Source organism: Pocillopora verrucosa, chromosome 9 (assembly GCF_036669915.1).
Source record: "Pocillopora verrucosa isolate sample1 chromosome 9, ASM3666991v2, whole genome shotgun sequence".
Classification (NCBI taxonomy): domain Eukaryota; kingdom Metazoa; phylum Cnidaria; class Anthozoa; order Scleractinia; family Pocilloporidae; genus Pocillopora; species Pocillopora verrucosa.
The window spans coordinates 13,790,731-13,814,689 of NC_089320.1; the positions used below are offsets into that span (position 1 = coordinate 13,790,731).

General features: G+C 36.4%; 4 protein-coding genes across 5 annotated transcripts; 2 read left to right on the forward strand and 2 right to left on the reverse strand.

Annotated features, from left to right (window-relative positions):
* Positions 1–316: 316 nt before the first annotated feature.
* LOC131775318 (golgin subfamily A member 6-like protein 22) lies at positions 317–8,723 on the reverse strand. The gene is made up of 12 exons (XM_059091416.2): positions 8,553–8,723; positions 8,025–8,336; positions 7,118–7,445; positions 6,442–6,626; positions 5,625–5,847; positions 5,030–5,088; positions 4,388–4,481; positions 4,120–4,206; positions 3,441–3,518; positions 3,047–3,127; positions 2,232–2,447; positions 317–1,661 (listed from the first exon to the last, which is right to left on the reverse strand). Exons 2-12 carry the CDS (start codon positions 8,285–8,287, stop codon positions 1,263–1,265), a joined length of 2,013 nt encoding a protein of 670 aa, XP_058947399.2. The 5' UTR covers positions 8,288–8,336; positions 8,553–8,723; the 3' UTR covers positions 317–1,262.
* An 86-nt stretch (positions 8,724–8,809) lies between these two features.
* LOC131775324 (transmembrane protein 222) lies at positions 8,810–12,062 on the forward strand. Its single transcript, XM_059091424.2, has 6 exons — positions 8,810–8,980; positions 9,568–9,652; positions 9,836–9,867; positions 10,119–10,212; positions 10,310–10,440; positions 11,404–12,062. The coding sequence occupies exons 1-6, from the start codon at positions 8,862–8,864 to the stop codon at positions 11,480–11,482; spliced, it is 540 nt and encodes a 179-aa protein (XP_058947407.2). The 5' UTR covers positions 8,810–8,861; the 3' UTR covers positions 11,483–12,062.
* Positions 12,063–13,059: 997 nt separating this feature from the next.
* On the forward strand, positions 13,060–16,936 carry LOC131775323 (uncharacterized). Of its 2 annotated transcripts, none has more exons than XM_059091422.2 (4): positions 13,060–13,212; positions 14,435–14,476; positions 14,742–15,143; positions 15,928–16,936. In XM_059091422.2, the coding sequence occupies exons 1-4, from the start codon at positions 13,131–13,133 to the stop codon at positions 16,263–16,265; spliced, it is 864 nt and encodes a 287-aa protein (XP_058947405.2). In that variant the 5' UTR covers positions 13,060–13,130; the 3' UTR covers positions 16,266–16,936. The 2 variants fall into 2 exon arrangements, with proteins under 2 accessions (XP_058947405.2, XP_058947406.2); XM_059091423.2 differs by lacking the exon at positions 13,060–13,212 and adding an exon at positions 13,357–13,473.
* Positions 16,937–17,089: 153 nt separating this feature from the next.
* LOC131775320 (transcription factor 19) lies at positions 17,090–22,850 on the reverse strand. The gene is made up of 6 exons (XM_059091419.2): positions 22,635–22,850; positions 21,438–21,741; positions 20,366–20,449; positions 20,009–20,154; positions 19,085–19,407; positions 17,090–18,533 (listed from the first exon to the last, which is right to left on the reverse strand). The coding sequence occupies exons 1-6, from the start codon at positions 22,733–22,735 to the stop codon at positions 18,265–18,267; spliced, it is 1,227 nt and encodes a 408-aa protein (XP_058947402.2). The 5' UTR covers positions 22,736–22,850; the 3' UTR covers positions 17,090–18,264.
* Positions 22,851–23,959: the final 1,109 nt, after the last annotated feature.

Consider the following 23,959-nt stretch of genomic DNA (forward strand, 5'->3'; position numbering starts at 1 on the left):
TCAATGAAAAACGTTGTTGATTTAAAAATTGATAGGTCGATTTTTGTTGTCTTCTGTTTTCGCTGGTATTCTGGACTTCAGAGTTGATTTCTTAGCCAATATTCGGTCGAATTTCCTTGAAATTTGACGAAACTTAGGGTGAACCCAGTTAAGTTGCCTAAAATGTTTCAGTTTTTCTAACTTTTTGAGATATTGCGTGCAATTCTGACGGGTAATGAAATCCATGTTAAAATTATTTTTTTAAAAATATCGATAAGGCACTGAGGTTCCACTTATTATAATTAAATGAAAAACGTTGTTGATTTAAAAGTCGTCACAGTAGACTTCCCTATTACCTTAAATACTTCGACGAGTAAAAATTCTCTCTGCCTTCCGTTAATGGTCAGAGATATTGAGAATAAAGTTAATTCAGCTGCTTGTTTTATTTCGATTTGTAATAAAACACTGGTTTGTTAAGATGACAAAAAAGAAAACATCGAGCCCGCTGGAAATGACATCACGCAGTGAAGAAGATAACCAAGGTCACACAGAGGGGTTCCTGCCCTAATAGGATATTACAAAAATAAAATTCTGTGTATCCCCACAGAATTTAGTGTAGAAACGCGAGTTTATGCATTTTGCTTCGTAATTCATAGGCAGGAACACGGGCTGTCAATCTAAGGACTTAGACACCCCAGGCCCCTCGACGAACTAATTATGTTCAACAGACATAGTCATTATATTATCAGTCGAGGATTAAACCAGTTGTATTCACACTCTTTGCCTTTCAGTTTTTCTTTCCTCGTCTAGAAGAAAAGAGGGCATAGAGTAACTCAATCACAAAGCTAAGTATCAAAACAGAGCAAAAAATCCTAAACCATGAATTCTAGGTTTAGGTCAATGACTCTCTATCAACGCCCATATTCACCTAGCAGATACGAAATCGGCTTGTGTGTAGCTGATTGCGTTAAGATTTAAAAGTTAAAGCTTAGTGCGTTATACACAAGGGCCACTTAAATGGAGCTACATACAAATATACATAAGTAAGACGTACTACACGTATGATGCGTCTTGGGTGCGTACTACGCTCGCTACAGTAATCAAATCTATACTTGTTAAAATTTTGCTCTTCTCTTCGTTCGAAAAAAGTTTCTCAGCCGTTGTGACAGCTGGCAAGCGTTTCCCCGATCTCCATCCAGATTTCTCTGGTCTCCTCGTCGTTACCCATTTGCCATCAACTCAGATCTGCAAGTTCTCCCTTTTTTCAAAGTATTTGGAATTTTTCAACTGCTAAAATTTCCCCCCAAACGGCTCTTTGTCCCCGATTGCCGAACGGCCGCGGCGATTCGCTTTCGACTATCGTCTACACTTCCTTCACGCGACAACTTTCTCGTGTCACGTGAACCTGTGCCAGGCCTACACCCTACGCCTACATCAAATCCAACGGGGCAAGATATAGCCTGGGTGGTAGAACTGTCACTTTGTCCATTGACGTCATGTCCTTTGCGACTACCCCGGATGACGCTGCTGGAAGAACTAGATGAATTGAGACTACTTCGTGACAGCGAGGCACCGGAAGTGCGTTGAAGAGCTAACAACTGAGCCCGTGCTTCACCAAGAGCATCGGTCAGCTCAAAGCGTTCCTCGCACTCGCGTCGAACAGTTTCTTGTAAAAAGACCACCTACGATAGTAAGAAGTACGTTAGTTTAAACAAAAAAGATTTTTCCCTATCTCAAATTTGAAGTACACTACTTAACCGGAAGATTTAACCCTTCCGCTTCGAAGATGAAAACTTATTTACTACACAGAAGAATAAACGAGTAAAAGATAGGAAAGGAGAAGTTCAGCAAAAAGGTAAAAACAAAGAGGTACAGACGGAAGGACAGGCTGACAAACGCATAGGTAGACAGACAAATAGAATCTCTATCCTTTTCGACCTAATCTTATTTCCTTTCGTCTTCCAGTTGAACTAAATTTGTCAAGGACATCAAACCTTGGCGTAAGCGGTAACCAGACCGGTAGAGGAAAAGCAGACAGGCAGGCAAAAAATGTTCAGAAACGAATAGAAAATAATGATCGTGGGACACATATCGCAGACTTAGAAAGAGAAAGCAGACAGTTTAGAGGAAGCTCATGCAATTTTTTTATTTTTATTTTTATTGACAGTCAGACAGTCACAAACAGAGAGCCAAACAGACAAGTCAGAAGGGACCATGTATGACACGACATTCAGGAATAAAGAACCTGGTACCTCTTGTCTCCAAGATTCACTTCTCGTTTCCAGTTCGTTTATCTGCTGCTCGGTACTTTTGAGCATCTTATCCGACTCCTGAAGCCTGGTTCTTAATCTTAGAACTTCTTCGGAGTCTGCCAACGGCTGACGCAAGCGATTCTCCAAATCTACGATTTTCGCTTCCAGATTTTGTACGAGCGAGTCATCGGCATTTTTTGTTTGTTCACTTTTCTCCTAGAAAAAGAGTAACCTTCGTAAATGTAAGTCGTCTCAAGATAACCTAACAGAGTACAAAAACGTACAAAACCTCAGGACAAAGAACTACTTGGAAAGATTACGGAAAATACAACATTTTGGGAAAGGGAACTTTCATAATCAGAGACTGCAGAATTTCTTTCCAAACTACCTTTATTTGTAATTATGCCGGTATGATTTGACTACATAAAAGAGGTTCATGACCTGAAGAGATAGGCTTCACCTTAGCCTTAGCTAGCCCACTCTGTGCAATGACAACGAGCTGAAAAGAGGTCACGAATTATTTGAACTGAGTCTACACAGAAATCGAGATTGCTTTGGTTTCGTATTACCATGATGCGTGATTAGTCTCTGTGATTGGCGCAACCCTCTCCAACCAATCAGATCCAAAAACTGAACCAATCGCGCCTAGGTCACTCGCGTTTCCCCGCGTTTAAGGTCGTTTTCGTGTTTTTGTTCTGAGTTCTTATTGCCTCCTCGAGATTACCAACTTTTATGCTGATTGGCCATAGCTACTTTGATTTACGTGTCACGACACTCAATCGAAAAGCGCTCATGAGAATCAAGAGTTCACCCACTTTAGCTTCAGTCAATTCCCGTTCCAGACGTTTGATATCCTCACGGTGTCTTCGGTTCATGGTGGTTATGTCCTCTTTAAACTACATACAGGGAAGTGCAAAAGAAGTGTTTGAGCGAAGTGACCAGATTTAATCATTGAGATAGCAAAGCGACTCATTCTTGGCCGTTCGCTTCTCGTGCAAGGGTAAAGGAAATCCACATAGTCTATCCAAACAATCGTCAGATAACAATTAAAGTTCAGTATCATTTCTGTTTAAGTTACTCACCGTGCAGTTTCGGCAAAACTATGAGTTTATTCGCCAATTTTCTTTTCTTTTCGTTTCATAACTACTTGCATGGGAGAGGACATAATTTTAAACAGATATCAAATAACTGGAGCAGTATCCTACATACTCTGTCTTGTGCAGCTTTGGCCTCCTTCTTCCACAAGCCGAGCTCTTCTTGGTGTTTCTGCTGTTCTTCGTCCATTTCCTATAAAAAAAAGGAATAAGACAAAACAAAAAAAAACAAAAAAAAATCAAACAAAACAAAATTTACTGAGAGGAATAATGAATACGTGACATTTTCACAAGAAAAAAACCGTCGTGTACAATAACTTGCACTGACACATATGTGCAGTAAAAGTGGCTCTAAGCATGAGCACAACTTTTTGTTATAAAGAACAGCTCCCGTAGTGTGTATGTTGCAAGGAACATGAAGTCATATCCTCTGAAGATACTACACGGCGGAAAGAAACAGCACCGTCAAATTTCGGCAAAACAAACAAACAAAACATAAAGCATATTTCATAAACGAGAAAATCATTGCTTTTTTCTGATAAGGAAAACTTAAGAAATATTTCTGTGACATCATTTTTTCGTTCTTGCGGAGCTCTAACGCGCGAAAAGTGCACAAACGGAGCACCCAGAGCAAAGAAAATATGTCATTATTGCAACACATCAGGCGAAAAAAAAAAAGGAGTCAGTTCTTAGGAGGTGACCTCAGAACCGTATGCATTTAAATGCCCTTGTTACACCAGAATTATTAACATACTCTGTATGCATTGACAAGCCAAAGAAGCAATGCAGTGTACCTTCTGAAATCCTTCCGTTAAATCCCTCCACAGGTTGTTTTTCTCCTCATTGAACTGTTCTTCTTTTTCCTTCACAATTTTGTTGAGCTGAAATGACGAGAAAAGGTTATTAAGAGGGTTATAATGGCTATTTAGTTAAGATTCTTTGAAAATTATTTTTTATTCTTTCTCTAAAGTTCCTTTTCAAGGCTACCTTTCTATTGTTTTTAGTTTTCAATCTGGTTTTGCTCTGAAGTTAAATCTGCATACAATTGGGATAGTTTTGTACCTTTTCTGGCCAAGCATCTGCCTCTTCCATTTTTTTCTTAAAGCTTTCTCTCAGTTGCTCTATACGGTTGTGATGGGCAGATATCATCATCTCTCTGTTAACCATCCACATGCATTTAGGGGGAAAAATGATAGGAATAATTGTAACTAGATATCAATGATGAATAAGATGATGATAATAATAATAGTAATAGAAAAACACATGTACGTGTACCTGTAAGTTAGGTTAGTTTTTTTTGGTAAAGATGGTAAATAAGATAATTATTGTACTTGTTTTAAGCTGTGTGCCAAGTAAGTAGTGTTACTATTGAAAGCTATTTATACAGCTAGGTCTGTGTATTTAGTAGGTAAAGAATAGGTGGATTATGAGGAAAAAATTAAAGATAAATTAGGAAAAAATTTAAAGCCCTGTAAGAGTTCCTTTATAAATAATCTAACTGGTAGTAAAAATAATGAAGCTCCATTGCAATTTTTGTTTGAGGTACAGGCAACTTCAGGTAAAATATGTGGATGTCTATGTAAAATGGAATACAACCCTTGCTTATAAAATCTTGACTCAAATGGACTGTTTGACACTTAACTACAAAGCTTAGTTTAACACTACCACATTAACTATGGAATATACAAAATATGTTAGGCACACCTTTCTTCTTTTAGAGCTGTGACCTCATTTTTTGCTTTGAAGCAGGATTCCTTCAAAGCCTTTACACAAAATTAAAACAGAATATAAACAATTAGTTACATGTACTAGGTAACCAAAATATTTTATCAAAAAGGAAAAAATTGTCTTTTTTTATTGAATGTATGTAGGTACAATAACACTGTAAAGCAATTTGTAAAATCTTCAAAATTGTAGATTATGAAGACAAGGAAAATGATGGAGAATGATATTGATAGTTTCATTACTACTATAATTTTTACTAATAACATAATAACATTTTCACTGTCAGTAAATTAATAGTCCTGTATATGAGAAACAAAGTGTTAAGTTGTCAAATGTAGTAGCAGTAACATGGAAGTCATTGGTCAACAGATTCCAAAATCAATTTTCTACTTTTAATTAATTTTTTGAGATAGTGTTGAGAATTGAGTAATTAATCAACAGTTTCAACTGACATTTGACCACTAGATTGCATTCTAACTTACCTCTTCAAATTTACTCACAAAGAAGCAACTATAAGATTGAAGAAACTGAAACAAAATGGAAGAAGCAAGAAGAACAAATTAAACAACCCTACCTTGATTTCCTCCAGGGAATTTGCACTTTTCTCCTCTACATCATTCCTTGCCTTTGAATATTCTGCAACCTGCTTCTCAAGATTTTTACAATTTTCCACTAGCTGCTGAATCTGCTTCTCTTTGGATAAAACGTTGCCTTGGTTTTTCTTGATTTCTTCTTTTAAACTTCCTGATTCACTTTGAAATTTGTTTTTCCATTCATTCACTTCATTAACTTTAGAACTGAAAGGAAACATTATACTGAATTTAACATCTATTGGAAGTTACACCACCACTTATTCAAGCTAAAACAAACTCATCATTTTAACTTAAAGTCATCACTACAAACCCCAATTGGTGTGTATCTGCATCTTTGGTTACAAATTTAATCAATATTAATAAGTATTTTTTCTTTTGTAGGATATAAATAAAAGCAAATAAAATTTTACAATTACAAATTTGATTACAACCACATAACCACCTGACCAGAGCACAGTCAACTCTTATAAAAGTGGAAAGAATTGGGATGCTAATACCAAGGGAGGTGAGGTGTTAAACCAAGGGAGAGTTCTGCTAGTAAAGACATGTACACTTCTCAATACAATGTGCCTCCATGGCAGAAACTAGGAACACAATCTATTGTAGTCCAGGCAAATTGTGTACCCAAGTACCATCTTCTCCCTCCCCTTCATGTTCCCTTCCTGTCACTAGAACTAATCAGGTTTGTCTGATAGGTTGAAACATCGAAACAGTATCAGAGTTTGACAGTATTGCACAGTGACACCAGCCAGAGCTCAACTTGGGATGTCTCCCTTTTAAGTCTACTGTACTACTTACTTCATGAGTTCCTTGTACTGTGATAATTCTTTGCTATAGGTGTGATTCTGTTCCTTTGTTTTGATCAACTCTTTCTCTTGGGCATCAACTCTACCTTCTAACTTAGTGCATTTTGAAGTAAGTTCCATGACCAGTGCTTCAGCTTTGCCAATAGCCTCATGTTGCATCTTTTTTTCATTTTCGCACTAATGGAAAAGTTTGTATGGTGTCATTTAGTGATTACAAAAAACTCAAATGTACATCAGTAAGACAAAGAATTATAGACATGAACAACTAGAGATTAGTTCAGAAACCCACCCACACACACTGTGTAAGAGAACGTTAGTATGAATGGCACACAACTTGGTGTTCTCTAAGAATGATAATGTCTCAGGTTCTCGATTTGTTCAATGAAGATATTTGCCGCTTAAATTAATCCTTTAACTCCCAAGAGTGACCAAAACAGAATTTCCCCTTACAATATCAATACTATAACAAGTAGACAAGTGATGAGAATAAGGAAAAATATCAATTAAGGGGTTTTTAGTTGATCCAATACCAAACTCTCTGAGCTATCATCATAACAATCACATGGCAGACAGTAAGGAGAACTACTATAGAGATCTTGAGAGTGAAAGGGTCAACTAAGTACTGGAAAAGAATGATACTGTATGCATTTCACAAAGTACCATCCTACCTTAGATAAACTCTCCTCAAGGACTTTTGTATCCTTTGCAAACTTCTCACATGAAAGAGCAACAGTATTCACAACTTTACTGTAACTCTCTGTGATGTTACAACAATTTTCTCTAACACTAACTTTAATGTCATTTAGTGCTGTCCTTTGTGTTTGTAAGGTTTCATGAAAGGATGAAATTTGCCTCACAAGATCATTCAACTTCAACTGAGTTCTCTTGACTTCTTCGTTCTTTCTCTGAAGTTCCTTTTCAAGATCGTCTTTCTGTTGTTTACAGTTTTCAATCTGGCTTTGCTTTGAAGTTAACTCTTGCACCAAAATCTTGGTCCTACCATCAAGATTACAATATGTTATTATCAAATAATGAAATTCTGCTCATATTTTAGTAAAGGTCAGTAATATTAAGACATGAGTTTTATTTTCCTGAAGTACACAGTTAAGGCTATTTAAAGCTCCCTGTAGGCAGTTAATCCTGATAGAAAAAAATGGTCAGAAATTATGGTAATTGGCAAGTGAACCAAGAAAATGGGCATAATGAAATAGATCAACAATGCATTAACAGTGATTAAGTATTAGCTTGAATTAGACCATACAATGTACCATGTAACTTATTCATATAATAAGCTGAATCATATGCATATTGTGATTGGTTCTTAGTTATGATCTTAGGGTTAGACAGATGCATACATTGCTATTTATTACATTTTGCTTCTCCTGCAAAACAAATAGATTCCATGTTATTGTGGTTCTGTTCAGTAATAGATCACAGAAGATATCAAAATGTGGTATAGACAGCAGTGTCTCATTCTCACCACATTTTGATTCATGATCTGTGATTTATTACTGAACAGATGCACTGCAACAAGAAATCTATTTGATAACAAGACATTACTTTATATCTTCTCACCTTTCATCACTTGCTTGCAATGCCCTTGAAAGCTTATCACTTTCTTCTTCCATACTGGCCACTTTAACTTTGAGTTTTTCTTCTCGCTCTACACTTTCGACGTAGTACTGCATTTTCCTCTCTGCTTCCTTAACACGTTCCTCCAATGCTTTCATTTCGCTGTGAATAAGGTAGCTGACACCACAGAACTGACAAACTGTGTCATCTTTTGGCATCTCCCGGATTTCTGTAGGGAGGGGGTGCTCGGGAATGAATCGTTCCATCACAGTGCAGAGAAGAAAGTTTCTATTTGAACTAAACCATGTTTGATTTCTGCAAGAACGTATAGTAATTCAAAAAAAGATTTGTATCGGTTTAACACTCAGGGAACGAGGAGATATAAATTATTTATTTTTATCAAGTCGAGGGCACATAACTTTGCTCATAAAAAAAAAAAACAGTCAAGTTTTGCAAGAATATCTGAATATGAGTGAACGAAAAACATCAAAACATGCAATTTCGAAGGATATCAATTTTCATTCGACTCACCTGAAACTGCTCACCGTCTAGCTAATAGCCGAAAACTAAATTCTGTGAAGTGTCCAGAATTCACATCATTCAACAAATATGCGTCCTTGTTCATCGTTAAAGCGAACGATAAATTCCAAATCAAGACAGATCAAAACACCAGTCAAGCAAACATGGCGTCCATGACGTCTGGTTTCCAAGGAGCCAGTGTTACGCCTTCAGCAGATCTACTCAACAGCAACAGTTGTGTTGTGATAAGAGCACTGAAATGTCCCATATCTTACGTTCGATGGCGGCCTTCAATCACAGAGTTCTTCGTAATGTCGCTACATGATGGCAGATAATCCAGAAGAAAATATCATGGATGCCGAGGATAACTATAAAAAAATCGACGCAACCCGGAGCAGATATCCGTACTGTATTGTCTGGACACCAATCCCGGTGCTTACGTGAGTATATATATTTATTTGAGTGAGTATATATATTTATTTTGCATGTGCATGTTCACTGTTGTGAAATGATTTCGTTCCTGTGATCTGGTTCTGATTAGGTTAAAGAGAATTTTGGAAAGTAGCTATCCAGGGCAATTATTTGGGTTAAATTATGTACGAAAGATAAACATGGAAATATTTGCTTTCTTCTTAACATAGTAGCACAATAAATGATAATAGTGAGTGGTAACCTTTTTTAATTTTTTTAATCTTAATCAGAAGAAATCCATGTATTACTCGACTATGAGGATCGACGGTTTAAAAAATTCCGCACACCCCTTGGTTTAGTAAACAAATTTAAGTCTCCTTAAGGAAAAAAAATGAAAGTACCGACACCATCCTCCTACAAGGAAAAAAAGATCGTGGTTTTCTTGCAACCTGCTCCTTCAGACGATAAAAGACAAAAAAGGAAAGATGATGTCGTATGACTAGTAAAGTTCAACGGAACCTTTTTTAGAAGAGTTAGAACCAGTTGTTTTACACTTTCTATCAGTCTTTCTAAAAATTCCTTTCCTAATTAACTTTTTTTATTCATATATTGTAAGGTGGCTTTTCCCTTTCATTGGCCATATGGGGATTGCCATGTCTTCAGGTGTAATAAGAGACTTTGCTGGTCCATACTATGTTTCAGTAAGTGATACCTTTGTCATTTGTGCTTTAAGCCTAGAACGCATGTTGCAGTGATGACCATATCAAAGTATACACCATTTACAAATTTTAAGTTACAGATAGCAATGTACAGATATTGAAATAACAACAACCAAACAACAAGAATTCCTTACCATGTCTTACACTGTTATTTTTGCTTGAAAGGAAGATGATATGGCCTTTGGAAGACCAACAAAGTAGGTAGTTTTGTACAGCTGATTGTATATGTGTATCTTATTTTTAATTTCAGAAATCTGATGTGTTTCATGACCTAGTTCCACCAAATATCAAAGAACAGGCATGATATTTTGATAATTTTCCATGTTGTCCATTAAATCTGAACTGAGAATGTCAAGGCAGAAGAATTGATAATTGAAAGACCTAAAAAATTATCCAGGATACAATTATATCTTTAAATTAATTAAAACCAAATACAATTTACTTACAGATACTTACGTCTAAATCCAGCGAAAGCTTCCAGTGTACAAAACAGCTGGGATGTGGCCATTTCATCTGCATCAGAGGAGTACAAACACAGAATGGTGAGTTAACTGATCAGTTAGCATAGTGAAAATTATGATTATATTGCAATCATGACAATTGCCAATTTTTTAAAAATTTTTTATTTCCTTTTTTCAGCATAACCTTTTTTGTGACAACTGCCACTCACATGTTGCCATGTCACTGAATATGATGCAGTATGAAAGGTCATCTTCCTGGAACATGGTTAAACTGGCATTCAACATGTTTATTTTTGGGAAATTTGTCAGGTATGTTTGGAGGCATTTTTGTATTCAATTCCCTTACCTATTATTAGACATGATGACAGCAGATGCCATTTAACCATTTAACCCCTAAGAGTGATAAGCATCTTATTTCTCCTAAAAGTATCACCCCTGAATCAAACTTTAGGGCTGAGAGAATAGAGGAAATGATCACAGTTTCAAGAAACTCTTGATTGTTAGATAAATTCTCCTGATGTGTACCTAAGGAAATGTATAGAGAGCAGTTTGGAGAATATTCATAGTGATGTTAGGGTGAAAGGGTTAATTCATCATGTAGTGTGATCCTCAGGTTGAGAATTGCCCTGAAGAGAACTGTTGTTGGTGACAGTTAGGTAACAGTGACTTCTGAGGTTATTGAAAGGTGGTTCATTGTCATCAACTACTGCCACTCTGCTAAAAAAAAATTGACCCAGGTGCACTTCCCAGACAACTGTTACTATTGCAGGTAATTTAATGTTAACAGCTGGGTTTAAAACATAAATTGGCCACTGTAAAGAGTGGAAAAGCTGACATTTTGAGCATTAGCCCTTTGTCAGAGTGATTCATGTATCACTCTGACAAAGGGCTAACACTCAAAATTTCAGCTCTTTTATTCTTTACGGTGGCCAATTTATGTTTTCAACCCAGTTGTTAACTCTAAATAACCTGCTATACTCTCCCACCAATGCAGCACCACAGTTTCTTTAGAAACTTACCCCCTTTATTCAACTGTTACTATTGGTTCAAAACATAAACTGTGAAAGTTGTATCATAACAAAGATGCTAGATTGATGGCATCATGCACGAGATACAGGTCCTTGTCACTTATCAACGCAAGTTTTCCTGGTCCAACTGACATGTTTTTTCATGAATCTTACGTTTACAGGCACAACATTTTTATCTTTGTCTTTTTTTATTGATATCATCAACAACAGAGTAACAGCTTTTTTTTTAAATCATTGTTTGCAGTGTGGGTGCATTCCTGAAGACATGGCTTCCATTCACTGTGGTTATAACTTGCATAATACTCCTCTTTGTTTTGATTTGAATGTCATGGACAAAACAATCATAAAAATGATGTAAATACAAATATTTTGCCTGGGATATAATGGTTTTTGCCCTAGAAAACATTCAAAAGAGCATAGTGAGAAACCTTTCCATGTCTTTCTGATAAATCTACGCTAAGTCAGGCAATCAATCTGTTATTATTGTTTTCTTGGAGTAGATTTAGGTATTTGTACAGTTGGTGAAAATCACAAGTTGTTATTTATGTAATAGGTGCATGTGTATAGTTCTGTCATAGGTCTCAACAAGACAAAAGTAATCTTAACTTGGCTTTCAAGAATCAGTTGTCAAAACTGAAAGAAATTGCAAAGTCACCAAAAAAATAGCTTAAAGATATACTCTCTTTTTCTCATTTTATGAAAACACACACTTGATAAATTTCTAGAGCTTACTGTGCTTAGCCAAATATTGTTTAAGACTATGCTCAGTCCCTCATTTTCAACGAAGACTGTGGCAAAAGTGAAAAAAAAATAAGTGAAAAAAATTGATTTTGGTGTTCACAGAGAGCTCTTAGAGTGAGGCGTGGGAGTGCTGTACTTCAATAAATGTCAGGAGTTAATTAACTGGTCTGTTAATTATTTAACTAGTCTACAAAGTGCACTTGTTAAGTCTGCATACAGGCTAAGTCAAACACCACCCCTCCCCCCCCCCCACCTCATTTGATGCTTCATATGAATGGGATGCCAGCCCACTGCAGGTTACCCACAGTACTTTGTCAGATTTCATTGTTGGTTTGCCTGCCATTAACACTGGATGGAGTGGGGTGTTATGAGATTAACCTGTCTTGCCCAAGAACACATCACCTTATCTGGTCATGGTTCCATTCCAGACCTTTTGTTTCCACATTCAGCACACTTTATAACCTTTAAGCTACCATGTCTCACGTTAGGAATACAAGAAATGAATTGGTATTCTGATCACATACTAAAGAGTTACTAGATTGTTAGCCAAATTCTCCCTGTCAGTATCTTAGGTATTATGCACAGAGAACAGTATGGAGAATATGCATTCTTATGTTAGAGTGTAAAAGGTTTACAAGTGTTTAGTTTACCAGCCATGTACACATTTATTTATTTTGATGAAATTCATACTGTCCTGAACAAGTTTTTTGCATGACCCACTTCCTGAAAAATATTAGTTTTTGAATGGATCAGAGTGATGGAATCTAGTTGTCAAAGTTCTTCCCTATAGAAAAGCAGGTGTCTAGTGTAAACCCCATTAATGCATCACCCCTTTGCTCAGCCTCCTCAACCCACAAAAATTAGTTTATCCTTTCTTACATGGTTCTGAAAACATTCCTTGGAACACTGGAAATGGCTCTCAACATCAACCCTTAAAATGACTGGATGCACTCATCTGTGACCAAGATATATGGCCATTCCTCTTCTGTATGTCCCTTCTTAGTTCCAGCACATGGAGAGATCCCTCTCTTCTCTCTGATATCTGACCTGTAGACGCTTCTTCAAGCTTGGTGGGTAAAAAAACACACCTAGGGACTGTCCCTCGCGTGACAAAATGGGCGTGGCGGGGAAGACTGGAACCTATGAAATCTTGCTCAAATTTATCTGTCACGGAAATTGTCCCCCATTCCAGCACGCAACCTCAATTGGTACAAGCGCGGTCTTTTCATTATGATGTTTTCGAAAGCGAAGCGTTTGTTTCAAATTTTGCTGTGTCTTTATTTCACTTTCCTTGTCAACGCTTCGACCGAAGGTAGGATGAAATAACTTACTTCTTTACAGGGTTTTCACAGGCCAGATTAAAAGGAAAAAAAAAAACTCAGCGGTAACAACTTGACGGTGGGATCCTCCCATTGCTTCATTATGCATAGAATTTTGTAGATGAGAGCGGTAACCATGCGTAGAACATTAAGGGTCATAGAGAGGTAGAGTACGTACATAACAATTATTGCCGGGAGATTATGTGGAACATATCATTTCCTAAACCGTCAGGATAAGCTGTCAGAAAACGCACGTACGTATGAGTCAAATCGACACAATTGTCTTAGATTTGAATTTAAGGTTTTCAAATTAGAACACAGGGTTTCCTCTACACCTATATCAAGACCGGTGCAATTCGTCAAAACAGTCAGTCTAGTCGGTGTTACGAACCTTATCCTAAACTGCGACATAATCACTCGATTTAATACAATTTCTGGGGAAACAACGTCAGAAGACTTGTTATTAAGAAATTGTTTACGGGTTTCCCATGATCGATCGTTCGATTGTGGAGTCCAAATTGCTACGATCAATCTTTTTATCAGTATATGCCTTCTAAAAACCGCGTCAGATTGTAACATTAAAATATTTGAATACCTCAGAGCATAAAAGGCACAGCATGCAGTGAGAGCAGAATAATTTCACTTCCGACCACCCCCTACCCCCTCATATCAAAGCTTTGCACCTCTTTTATTGATTATTTTTAAGTCTGAGACTAGTCATGAATTATAATCAACGTTAGTAGTACTCATTTGGGTCACTTGGCTTTTGGCTTGTTATTTTTTTTTTCCCCAAGGAAAAAAAAATGTATGGAATACTTTTGAATCTTGAGAGTTTCTTAGCCGATTTACAGCGGTCTAGCTTGTTTTACCTGTGACGACTGAGAGCATTTTTAAAGCGGGTATTAGGTAACAGGTATTAGTCAGCTATCAGGTGGAGGTAGAAATTGGAATGAGAACCTCGGACAATAGCGGTTAGATTTCGATAAGAAACGGGAAAGAAAGGGTGGAAACTGAAAGAAAAACTGCAATGTTTCGCAGGGGAAGGCATAAGATGGGAGTAAAGGAGATTTTCTTCCCCCTTTGAATCAGCCATGCTTGACAAAGTTTGTAATCATAAATAGTTACATTTATGTTCATGTTTTTAAAAACTCTAATGATGTTCATTATCATCTTCAATTGATGAAAACTTATAGTTGGCCTTTCTTTTCTATACAGCAACAACTCTGAGTACAGATACCACCATGACAACTGCAAAGGGTAAAGTGAATGATATATATATAAATAATTATATAATGCTAATTACGATTTATTAGTGAATTAATAAAAACCATGTTCGGCCCAACCATAAACACTCTCTTTACTGAATTGTGTGGTTCATTAATGAAGACAAATCCTCTCATATTTCAGAGGACCCTTAAATTGAAGTATCATAAAAGAATGAGTTTTATCTGTAAAGATTTGCAAGGAACGATTTTCACAGGGACAGAACTATTTGAAATTCATAAGTCCTCTTTTATTGCAGGGAACTTGAAAGTTTCCATAAAAATATATTCTGGTCTTCCTGATCCAGAGTGGCAAGTTATTCCTTCAGATCCTAACTACAACAAAATTGAAGAGCTTCTTAACACTGCAAGAGCTGGAGGGTTTGTTCTGAATCCCTTTAAGGACATGCCAGCACGACTTGGCTTCAAAGGATTCACAATACAGGACACAACCAAAGGGATCAAAGATCTGGAATATATTTTTGGTCCGCACACAGCAATGCTTCAACAGTTGTTACTTAAAAGTATGCCAAGTGAATTGCTCCCTGGTGAGATAAGAGAGGATCTCTCCGAGAAGATTAGGAAAGAAGCTTTGAGTGTAGGTGTAGATCAACAAGAAGGAACATCAAGTGACTCACCAACAGCAACACGCAAGGAGTCTGGTAATTAAAGAATAACCTTAATGAATAGGTCTTTTTTTGGTTGATTTCACTCATTTTTGGAGATTGTCTTTCTTTCGAAATGTTAATTAACAATTTTTCACTGGAGTAAAGGTAAAAATCCACCACTTTCAACAACACTGAGATGAATAATTGTTTTAGTATATACCACACAGATACAAAAATATAAGATTATTTCATTCATTATACCAAAAAATGGTTAGAAATTACACTCTTGAGGCACAATTTTGTCTCATCAGCTGCTCAGAGGTGAATAGTACTAGCTATTCACTTCCAAACTAGCCAATCAGCATGACCAAAAAGCATTATTCACCAGGAATATACTAATATCTGTCAAAAATTCTCTTTGAGGCTAAAATCTGTTCAGAATGTGACAAAGCTTCTCACTGCACTACTTTTGAAATACTAAAAAATGCTGTCTTGTTTCAAGCATCAAATTAATATAAATAATTTCCAACATTTTGTAGCTTTTTTTTCACTGTTTGACCCCAAAGAGTGAGTAGCATCTAATTTCTCTTTACTATATCAGCCCTGAATTACACATTATGGTCACAAGGGATAAAGGAAATGATCACCTACTACAGAAACTCTTGATTGTTAAACAAATTCTCCTTATCATCACTCAGGAAATTTAATAGAGAACAGTATAGAGAATATGCATTCTGATGTTAGAGTGTGAAGGGTTAAGACCTTTCTTGGCTGAATTGATTGTAATACAATATTAGTACATCATATGACTTGTATACTTTTTTTGCATTTGTTGTAGGAAACTTGAAAATCACCTTGTTAGTTTTTTCTGGTCGTCCTGATCCACAGTGGGAGATACTTCCAACAGACCCAAACCATGACAGAATCAAACAGTTGCTTGACTCTGCGAGAGATCAAGGCTTTATATACCCTATCAGAAAAATGCAATCCCGACTTGGCTTCAAAGGATTTCTAATACAGAACACAGCCAAAAAGAACAAAGACCCAGAACTGATTGTAGGACCAGACACAGTACAATTACAGCAGATACTACTTCAAAGCCTGCCTGAAGGGAGTTTCTCTGAAGACTTTCGCAAGAAAATTTCAGAAGAGATCAAGCTTACTCCTTCTCCTTAAGTGTATGCTCAACTGTTCTTGCTTGTAAACCAGTTTTGAGCTTCCTTATACATTTGAAATTTCTAAATATTCTTAACTGAAAGACTGTCTACAACATACTTGGTTGTACTTGTACATGTAAATGGTCTATCTGACAAACTGGAAATGATGAAAACAATTTATATGAATAATCATAAATTAATCATCGTCAGATGTTATAATGATACAATTTAGTTCAAATAGTTAAAACTAGAGAAAAAAATAACAAGAGAAATTCTTTGATCACGACAATTACAAACTAAACAAAGCTAATACAGCTTAATTTTTAGAGTTTCACAACAATGCACAATGTAACAATCTGGTCAATATGATGGAAAAACTGAATTATAAAATTTACCATACTTTATTAAATAATATTTTTTCAAAATTATATTATCAAAATTATATAGTCATATTTCTAATCAAAATTATAATATTCAGCAGTTTCCCTTTAGGGAAAAGCAACAGTGAGACGAGCTTTCAAAAACAACTTTCAATTTACCTCAGCAGGTGATTTTGAAATAAATTGATAAGTAACAACCTTCATAAGGCCTACTTGGCACTTAAAATTCATAGAACTTTGTGTAATTCTTTTTATTTTTAATTTTTTTTTCATATTTGCCAATAAATATATATTGTCAAGGACAAATTTATGAAGGCAGAGCTGAATCCCTGAGTTCATGACATGCCCACATGAAACCAGTTTTATCTACAACAAAATTGGATTCACCCCTTACAGACCAGTCTAAATTCATAAAACCTAGTTTAAGAACAAAAGGAAACTAGTTGATTAAAAAATAAAACAAGTTATGCAACCCAATGCACAGGTCTACAATTAGAATCCTAAATGGGACCCTTTGTGTTTATATGGAATTTTTATAGATAATTTTCAATGCTGTCACTTAATTGACAAGGAACAGCAAAACAAACTTTGAAACAACAACACACATTGACAGGTGATTTTGAAATTATTCATTACATAGGAAACTTAGTCCTATATATTCACTTAAAATTTGTTAAACTTCAAATTTGCTGATTAATGGACAATGTCTGGGAAAAACATTTAAAGGCCTAGTTGAACTTCCAAGTTCATGATTTGCAATCATGAGTTCTGTCTTACTCACACTAAAGTGGATAAACTACTCGGATGCATGGCCTAAAATTTGCTATCTAGAATAACAACCACTGAAGACTAGTTAATAAATGAGGTAACAATGCAATGCAAGGCACTATACTGTACGTCCTCTTTAAATAAAATCCTGAATGGAAACTCTGGGCTAGGCATCACTAATTAGTTTGAAACTTTTTGTTCGCTTCAACTTCATTTTAACAGAAATAAGATTTTAAAAAAAGCCCTGAAACTCTTGCCACCATGATTCAGAATGAGGAAAGCCTTAAAATTCCCCTTGAAGGCTAAAACCACACATTTAGATTATGTCAGTGTTTCCCGGAGATCTTTTGGTGGCTAGACATATAAAACAACAAACAAGCCAGTGCCTAAAAGGTACAGCTGCTTCAAACAAATTCAAACTGGTTTTAATTTGTAAATATGATTGCTGCAACAAAATTAGTTCAGTCAAGTGCATGTAGCATTGATGCCGACATGTATGTAAATAGAGAAGTTTTATCACTGAAACTTGTCCCTGCAACAATGTTCAGTGAGTTCAGACCATGATGGGTATGTGATTGGTCTAAGGGGTCAACTTTACATGAAAAGCACTTCTCATATGAGCCCCAAGCCCCTTATCTTAATCTTTTTGTTCCCAAGAGTGACCAGGCATGAATTATTTTCTCCTCACAACATCTATACATTTTCAAGCAAAAAGATGATGAGAAGTGAAATATTATATCAGATAGGGGGGTATTGCTTGATTGACCATCAAGTCTTAGATCTAAAATTGTATGTGATAAATGACCAATAACATGGAAAATCACTACTTAAATCTTAGGAGTCAAATGGTTAGAAAGCCACTCTAAGGATTCATACACAGCCACAATGGAACTTAGCTGACTTTGGACGCACAGACTCAAGGGTTAGCCCTGTGCACTTCACATGGTACCAGTCATCACAGTCATCACATTGTACCCAGTCAACAAGTTTGTCTCTATTGTGAGGGTGAATACAGTCCACAGATGAACAAGAATTGTACAAGAGATTGTCTTCATCTTTATCACTGTCACTGCTTGTGGTAGATTTGTGTGAATTTTTCTTGTAGGTTCTGGTATGCTTTCTTGGTCTTTTACTGGCCACTAAAATACAGGGTACAACAAATTTTGAATACAAGCTGAAAACTTACTAGAACATAGTTTTACATGCAAGTGCAAATAACACACACACACGTGTATTGAATTCATTATCTCTCTGTATAACAGTGTGAACTTTATTTGTTAAATCACCAAGATAAGGAGACACATCAAATTTTGACTCCTTGTTATAAGTACATGTACATGTACTTGTCAGTCTATTGAGTTGCCTGTTTTGTATTCTAACACCAAGAAGAAAAGAAAATTACTTGAAGTTTTCTATCAGTGATAGGTATACTAGGTGAAAAGGATAACTTTATAAGTGTTGCTGACAGGATTCATGCAATTCACATGATTGTATTGCATTTTGATTATTAATTAGGATGCCATCATGCTATTTGTAGCTGGAGATGACTTGTGGTTTAAGATCAATCATTCAACTAAGGTTGACTAGTGTGACTAAAATCATGCCTTGGATTTTTTATTTAAGTTATGCTGTAAAGTTACTGATCACCTCTAAATAATTTTTCTCAACTAAAGAATATAAGTACAATTACCTTTTAGAGGACTTTTTCCTTTACCAATAGATCTTTTTGTTCCTTCTCTGATGTTTCTTTGGGAAGGTTGGTGTATTGTCTTGGAAGTATGGCTCTTCATAAATGTCTGCTTATTTGCACAGAAAGAGAATGTGCCAGGTTTTTCATATGATTCAGGAGACTCTGGCAGCCGAATTGAAAAAATGTCCTCTTCGCTATCAGCCATAGCATCTGCTGCAGCAGCTGCATATGCTCTGAGATCATCATTACTTTGATCAGAATCCAAATTTTGGCTAGCATGATTATGTTGCCACTTTGAGCTACCACGAATGGGACTGTGTAATCTGTGATTATTAAAATCAAATTTGAGTAGGTCTTTGTAATATGCCAGAAGTCAAAATGACCAAGTACATGAACATGTCCAGTATTTGGGTACTTAGTGGGTGTCAAGCTGATGGATAAAGGCCAATACATCAGCTTGAGGGTATTATTTTGATACAAAACTATTTCTCCCAACTAATTCATTATTGGTTGTATGACAAAAAGAAGGCAGAATTAAAAATTACAACAATTTACCCGAGAGTCACTCTCATCCTCATTAATCTTTAACCCTTTAAGTCCCAGATCAAATTTGTAATTATCCTTACTGTCAACCATACAATTCTTGTCATGTTAGTTCAGAGAATTCAGCATTGGATCAACTAATTATCCCCAAATTGATATTTTTCTTTACTCTCAACACTTATCTGGTTGATATTGTATTGCTATGGTAAGGAGAAATTCTCTCTTGGTCACTCATGGGAGTTAAAGGGTTAAGAGAATCTAATCACCTTCTTGTATACAAAGGCATGTAAAGAGATTTGTAATAACCATGCCTCAGGTTGCATGCCAAGTGTAAAATCAACACCTTAATTAACATAAATATTGAAGTTAATACGCACTTACCTGCAATTATCTGTAGACCATGAGGAAGCCAAATATCCAGGTGTGCCTGGAGTATGAAAAGCTGAAAGATCAGGAATGTGAGCCACAGGAAACAGTGGAGTCTTGATTGATGCAGGCTTTGGCTGTTTTTGAGGGCTTGGTGTTTGCTAATGTTTTAAAAAATAACAATATTATTATAGTAACAAAAGAAAAGAAAAAGAGTAAGAAATTAAAAGCAATTTATAAATTGGATTATTGTTTCTTATAGATAAAAGAAAAGAGAACAAAATTGATAAATATGAAGAGGTTGTTTCCTTACGGAATTAGGGAATCAAAAAATTAAGGAAAAATACAAGGAATACAGCAAGTACACTGCACCTGTCTTTGAAATTCAGGAGAATAATTTGTGTCTTCTGAAGACCTCTGCTTCTCGTTAGGAGGTGTGGCTGGATACTTTTCAAACTAAATTTAACAAAACAAAATTAAAACCTTAACAAGGAGAAAAATTATCATAATTTTGCATCTCAGTGAAATCCATCACAAATACATGTATATGTACCTGCACCAGGTACATCTGTTCAACAAGGTCTGTCCATGATTGACCCTTGGCTAGGAATATTATTATACATGAAGGGTAATTTAGTACTATCACCTGAGTTGATAACATAGATTTACCACCCTATAGAGTTCCAAAGCTGATGTTCCAAGCATTAGCCCTTCGTCATTTCCTCTCACTGACAAACAATGCCTCTTTCACCACTCAATAATATCAACAATATCAAACCTTGGTTACAACTGTAATAATGTAGGAGATTGTTAGCATTTAAGAGACCAAGGCCAGGGTACAAGCTCAGGCCATTGCCAATGTGTGTGGTTTTCTTTGTTGTTCTTATTGGTTTTCATTATTTGTTTGTTTGTTTGTTTTTGTTTACTGCTTTTGGACAGGCATTCTCACAAAACCTTGTTTCACTTAAAATATATGTTAAACATGTAAATGATTCTGGACAACATGTCAGGAAATTCTAGGAACTTGATACCTGCCAATTTTAAGTGACTAACACTAAATTTCTCCTATCAAGCAAACAAGCAATGAAAATAAAGAAAAATATTAATTAGCGGATTGTTAGTTGACCCATACCAAATTCTCAGAATACACATGGGCATGCTTGGAGACAAAGACCTCTGATTGCTTAGAGTTTTTAAATTATCAGAGTATCTCTGCATCGTTCACTGAAAACATCATCTTTTGCTTGAATCACCAGGCTTAACTTTTACCATCTCCATTTAAGTCATCATTATAAAAATTATATTGCAGACAGTGAGGAGAATTACAGAAGAGATCTACAGAGAAATTGTTGGAGAGGGGAAGGGATTTCAATAGTTCAACTTCCTTCATACCCCAAAACTGTAATAGACTCTGTAGTCATAGCACCCAATCACAACAACTCACCTTAAAACAGAACTCAGATTCTGGTTGTTGAGCAAGCTCCCCAGGGGTCAAAACAGCTCCCCTTATATGTCCAAATGTAACAGTATCCCCAGGGCTGAGATTACAAGTATCAGCAATTTTAATGTCATTCACATATGTGCCATTGAGACTTGTGTCAGAGATTGAGAAGGTCTGCTTTCCTGAGCTGTCCTCCTCTGTAATAATCTGTGCATGAAGTCTAGATATCATAACTTTATTCTTTTTGGAATCCAGGAAAATATCACACGAAGGATTTCTTCCAACTACAGTTATCTCTTTGTTAATTCTGAAAACAAGAGTAAAAACTGTTATTGTCGAAGCTTTAATGAAAGATCTTTTGTAGAAGAAAATATGCAAGCCTTAATAAATCTTAAATTTGGAGAAAATATCTCATTTCAAGTGCAATCCCTTGCAAAAAGATCTGACTGAATCAAAACATCTCAAAAGACCTCACCAGACTGCACAGAACTCAATGAGATCTTATGCATGCAAAGGCAATTCTGCCATGTGAAATGTATAGCAAGTATGGCAGGCAAGGAAAGACTTACCCATATATCTGTCATGCTATACCAACAGGTCAAAAGATACAGCCCCTCCCCCTCTCTTTTTACCACCAACCCCACTACCACTCCAACTAAACAGTGGTTATCAACATTTTGCCCTATTTTGAAACCACTATTACAGGGGGACCATGTGGGCCCTATGAGTTACATGTTTTTAACCACTTAGACACTTTTAAACCTTTAACACGATTTTATAGGAAATATCTCTGTGATTCGAAATAAAACATATCCCACTCGACCTAAAGCTTCAAGCATCTAGCAAGCGAGAGTTTAAATATTTCAACAATATTTACAGATGATTTCTACTGATCTTACATTCTGATCTTCTGTGTGAAAGCATTCCTGGAAAGGACTGGTGTCGCTAATACTGACGAGGTACTGACCTGAGTATTGACTGACGTTTCGACAACCAGAGTGGAAGTCGTCATTAAGAGTCAAAACAAGTTGAATAATTCGCATACACAAGTCTTTTACATGGCTTCGCATAAAAACAACTGATCTTCTATCACAGACCCGTAATTTAGATCTGTTTCTATTCAAAGAACCTACGGTTCTCGTATGCTTTCGAAGTACGTGCACCGTATTAAAGCAGCTCAGCTCAGCTGTTCCAACTCACTTGAACGTGTTCCCGATTCCCGGATAAGTCGCAGGAATCCCAATTCGACGCAAGCGAAAGGAGTAACGTTCCCCATCCTCTGAGCTGTCAACCAAGGGCATCTTTGAGTTGCTAGTAATTAAGTCACAATGAAGTACTTTTTTCAAAGAAATAAATGGAATTAAGTGGCAGATCTTGCTATCCCAAACTTCTCGATTTGTATCTGGCGTATAGGAAAACAATCATGGTCGAACGCAGAGCCTCTTCTTCATGCGAATTTACGCGCCAGCGGGTCACATGACGCTTGGAGGAGGATTGGATGGGATCCTGGGGCCCAATTCCGTATCTGGTAAGATTCCTTCCCGCCTTATTGTATGAGATCATACGAGATGAGAAGGCCGCAAGTTGACACATCTGCAACTTCAAGACTGCCACAGATTAAGCTGTTGTTTTACAGAATCCAAAATTGTGATAAGTACCAGGCAAAACCTTCCATGGGCTTGATCGATCTTGATAATGGCCTCTGAAGGCTCTCGATCATGGGACTGGATTCGGTTTATCCTGACTCCTTTTATTTCAGTTATATACTTATCCAGTTATTTTGTAGAAGAATTCCTTAACCAAAGCTTATTCGTTCTTTCACGTTCTGCTCGGAATTTTCCGAAAAAAAGAATTAATTGATTGTAGAGAAACTTCTTTTTATCAGGAAGTGATGTGGGCTAATATTATTTTAAGAGAAGTCTAGAAACCAAGAACAAGCCTTAGGAAGACGGAATTTCTTTTCCTTTTCTCTCCCTGAAAATGAGCATCAATTGATGGAGAGTTTATCAGAAAGGTTGCAGTTATGAGTACAATAAAGCTTTCAAGTCATAAGCAGAAAAGAATTACATTTTCGCAAGGACCAAAGGAAGGATGAATACGTTTCCTGCTTTGTGGCGAGAGGAACTGGGTAACATGATCGGCACTGCTCATTTTCGATTGCGCACAGGAAATGGAAGAGCATTGGAGGAAGTTGCCATGAACATCTTGATGAAGCGAGCGAAGGGAAGAACGCCAGTTGCGAGATAAAAGTCTTCCTTGCTCATTTATAAAACCGAAAAAGAACTTATCATCATCATTGTTTCGAACATTACACATTGTCAGGAGCCCACCACTGATGAGCTCCTGACATTGTCACTTTGAACTAATCCGCAAGTAGGCAAGCTAACCTAGGAGGGCCAGACAAAGAGTATGACATTCGAACTAAATTATGATAAAAAAAAAAGTACAGGGACCACAAGAATAAGAACCGAATTATTATTTATAAGCTACCGTGACAATTACCTACAGTGTCAGTCATGCATACA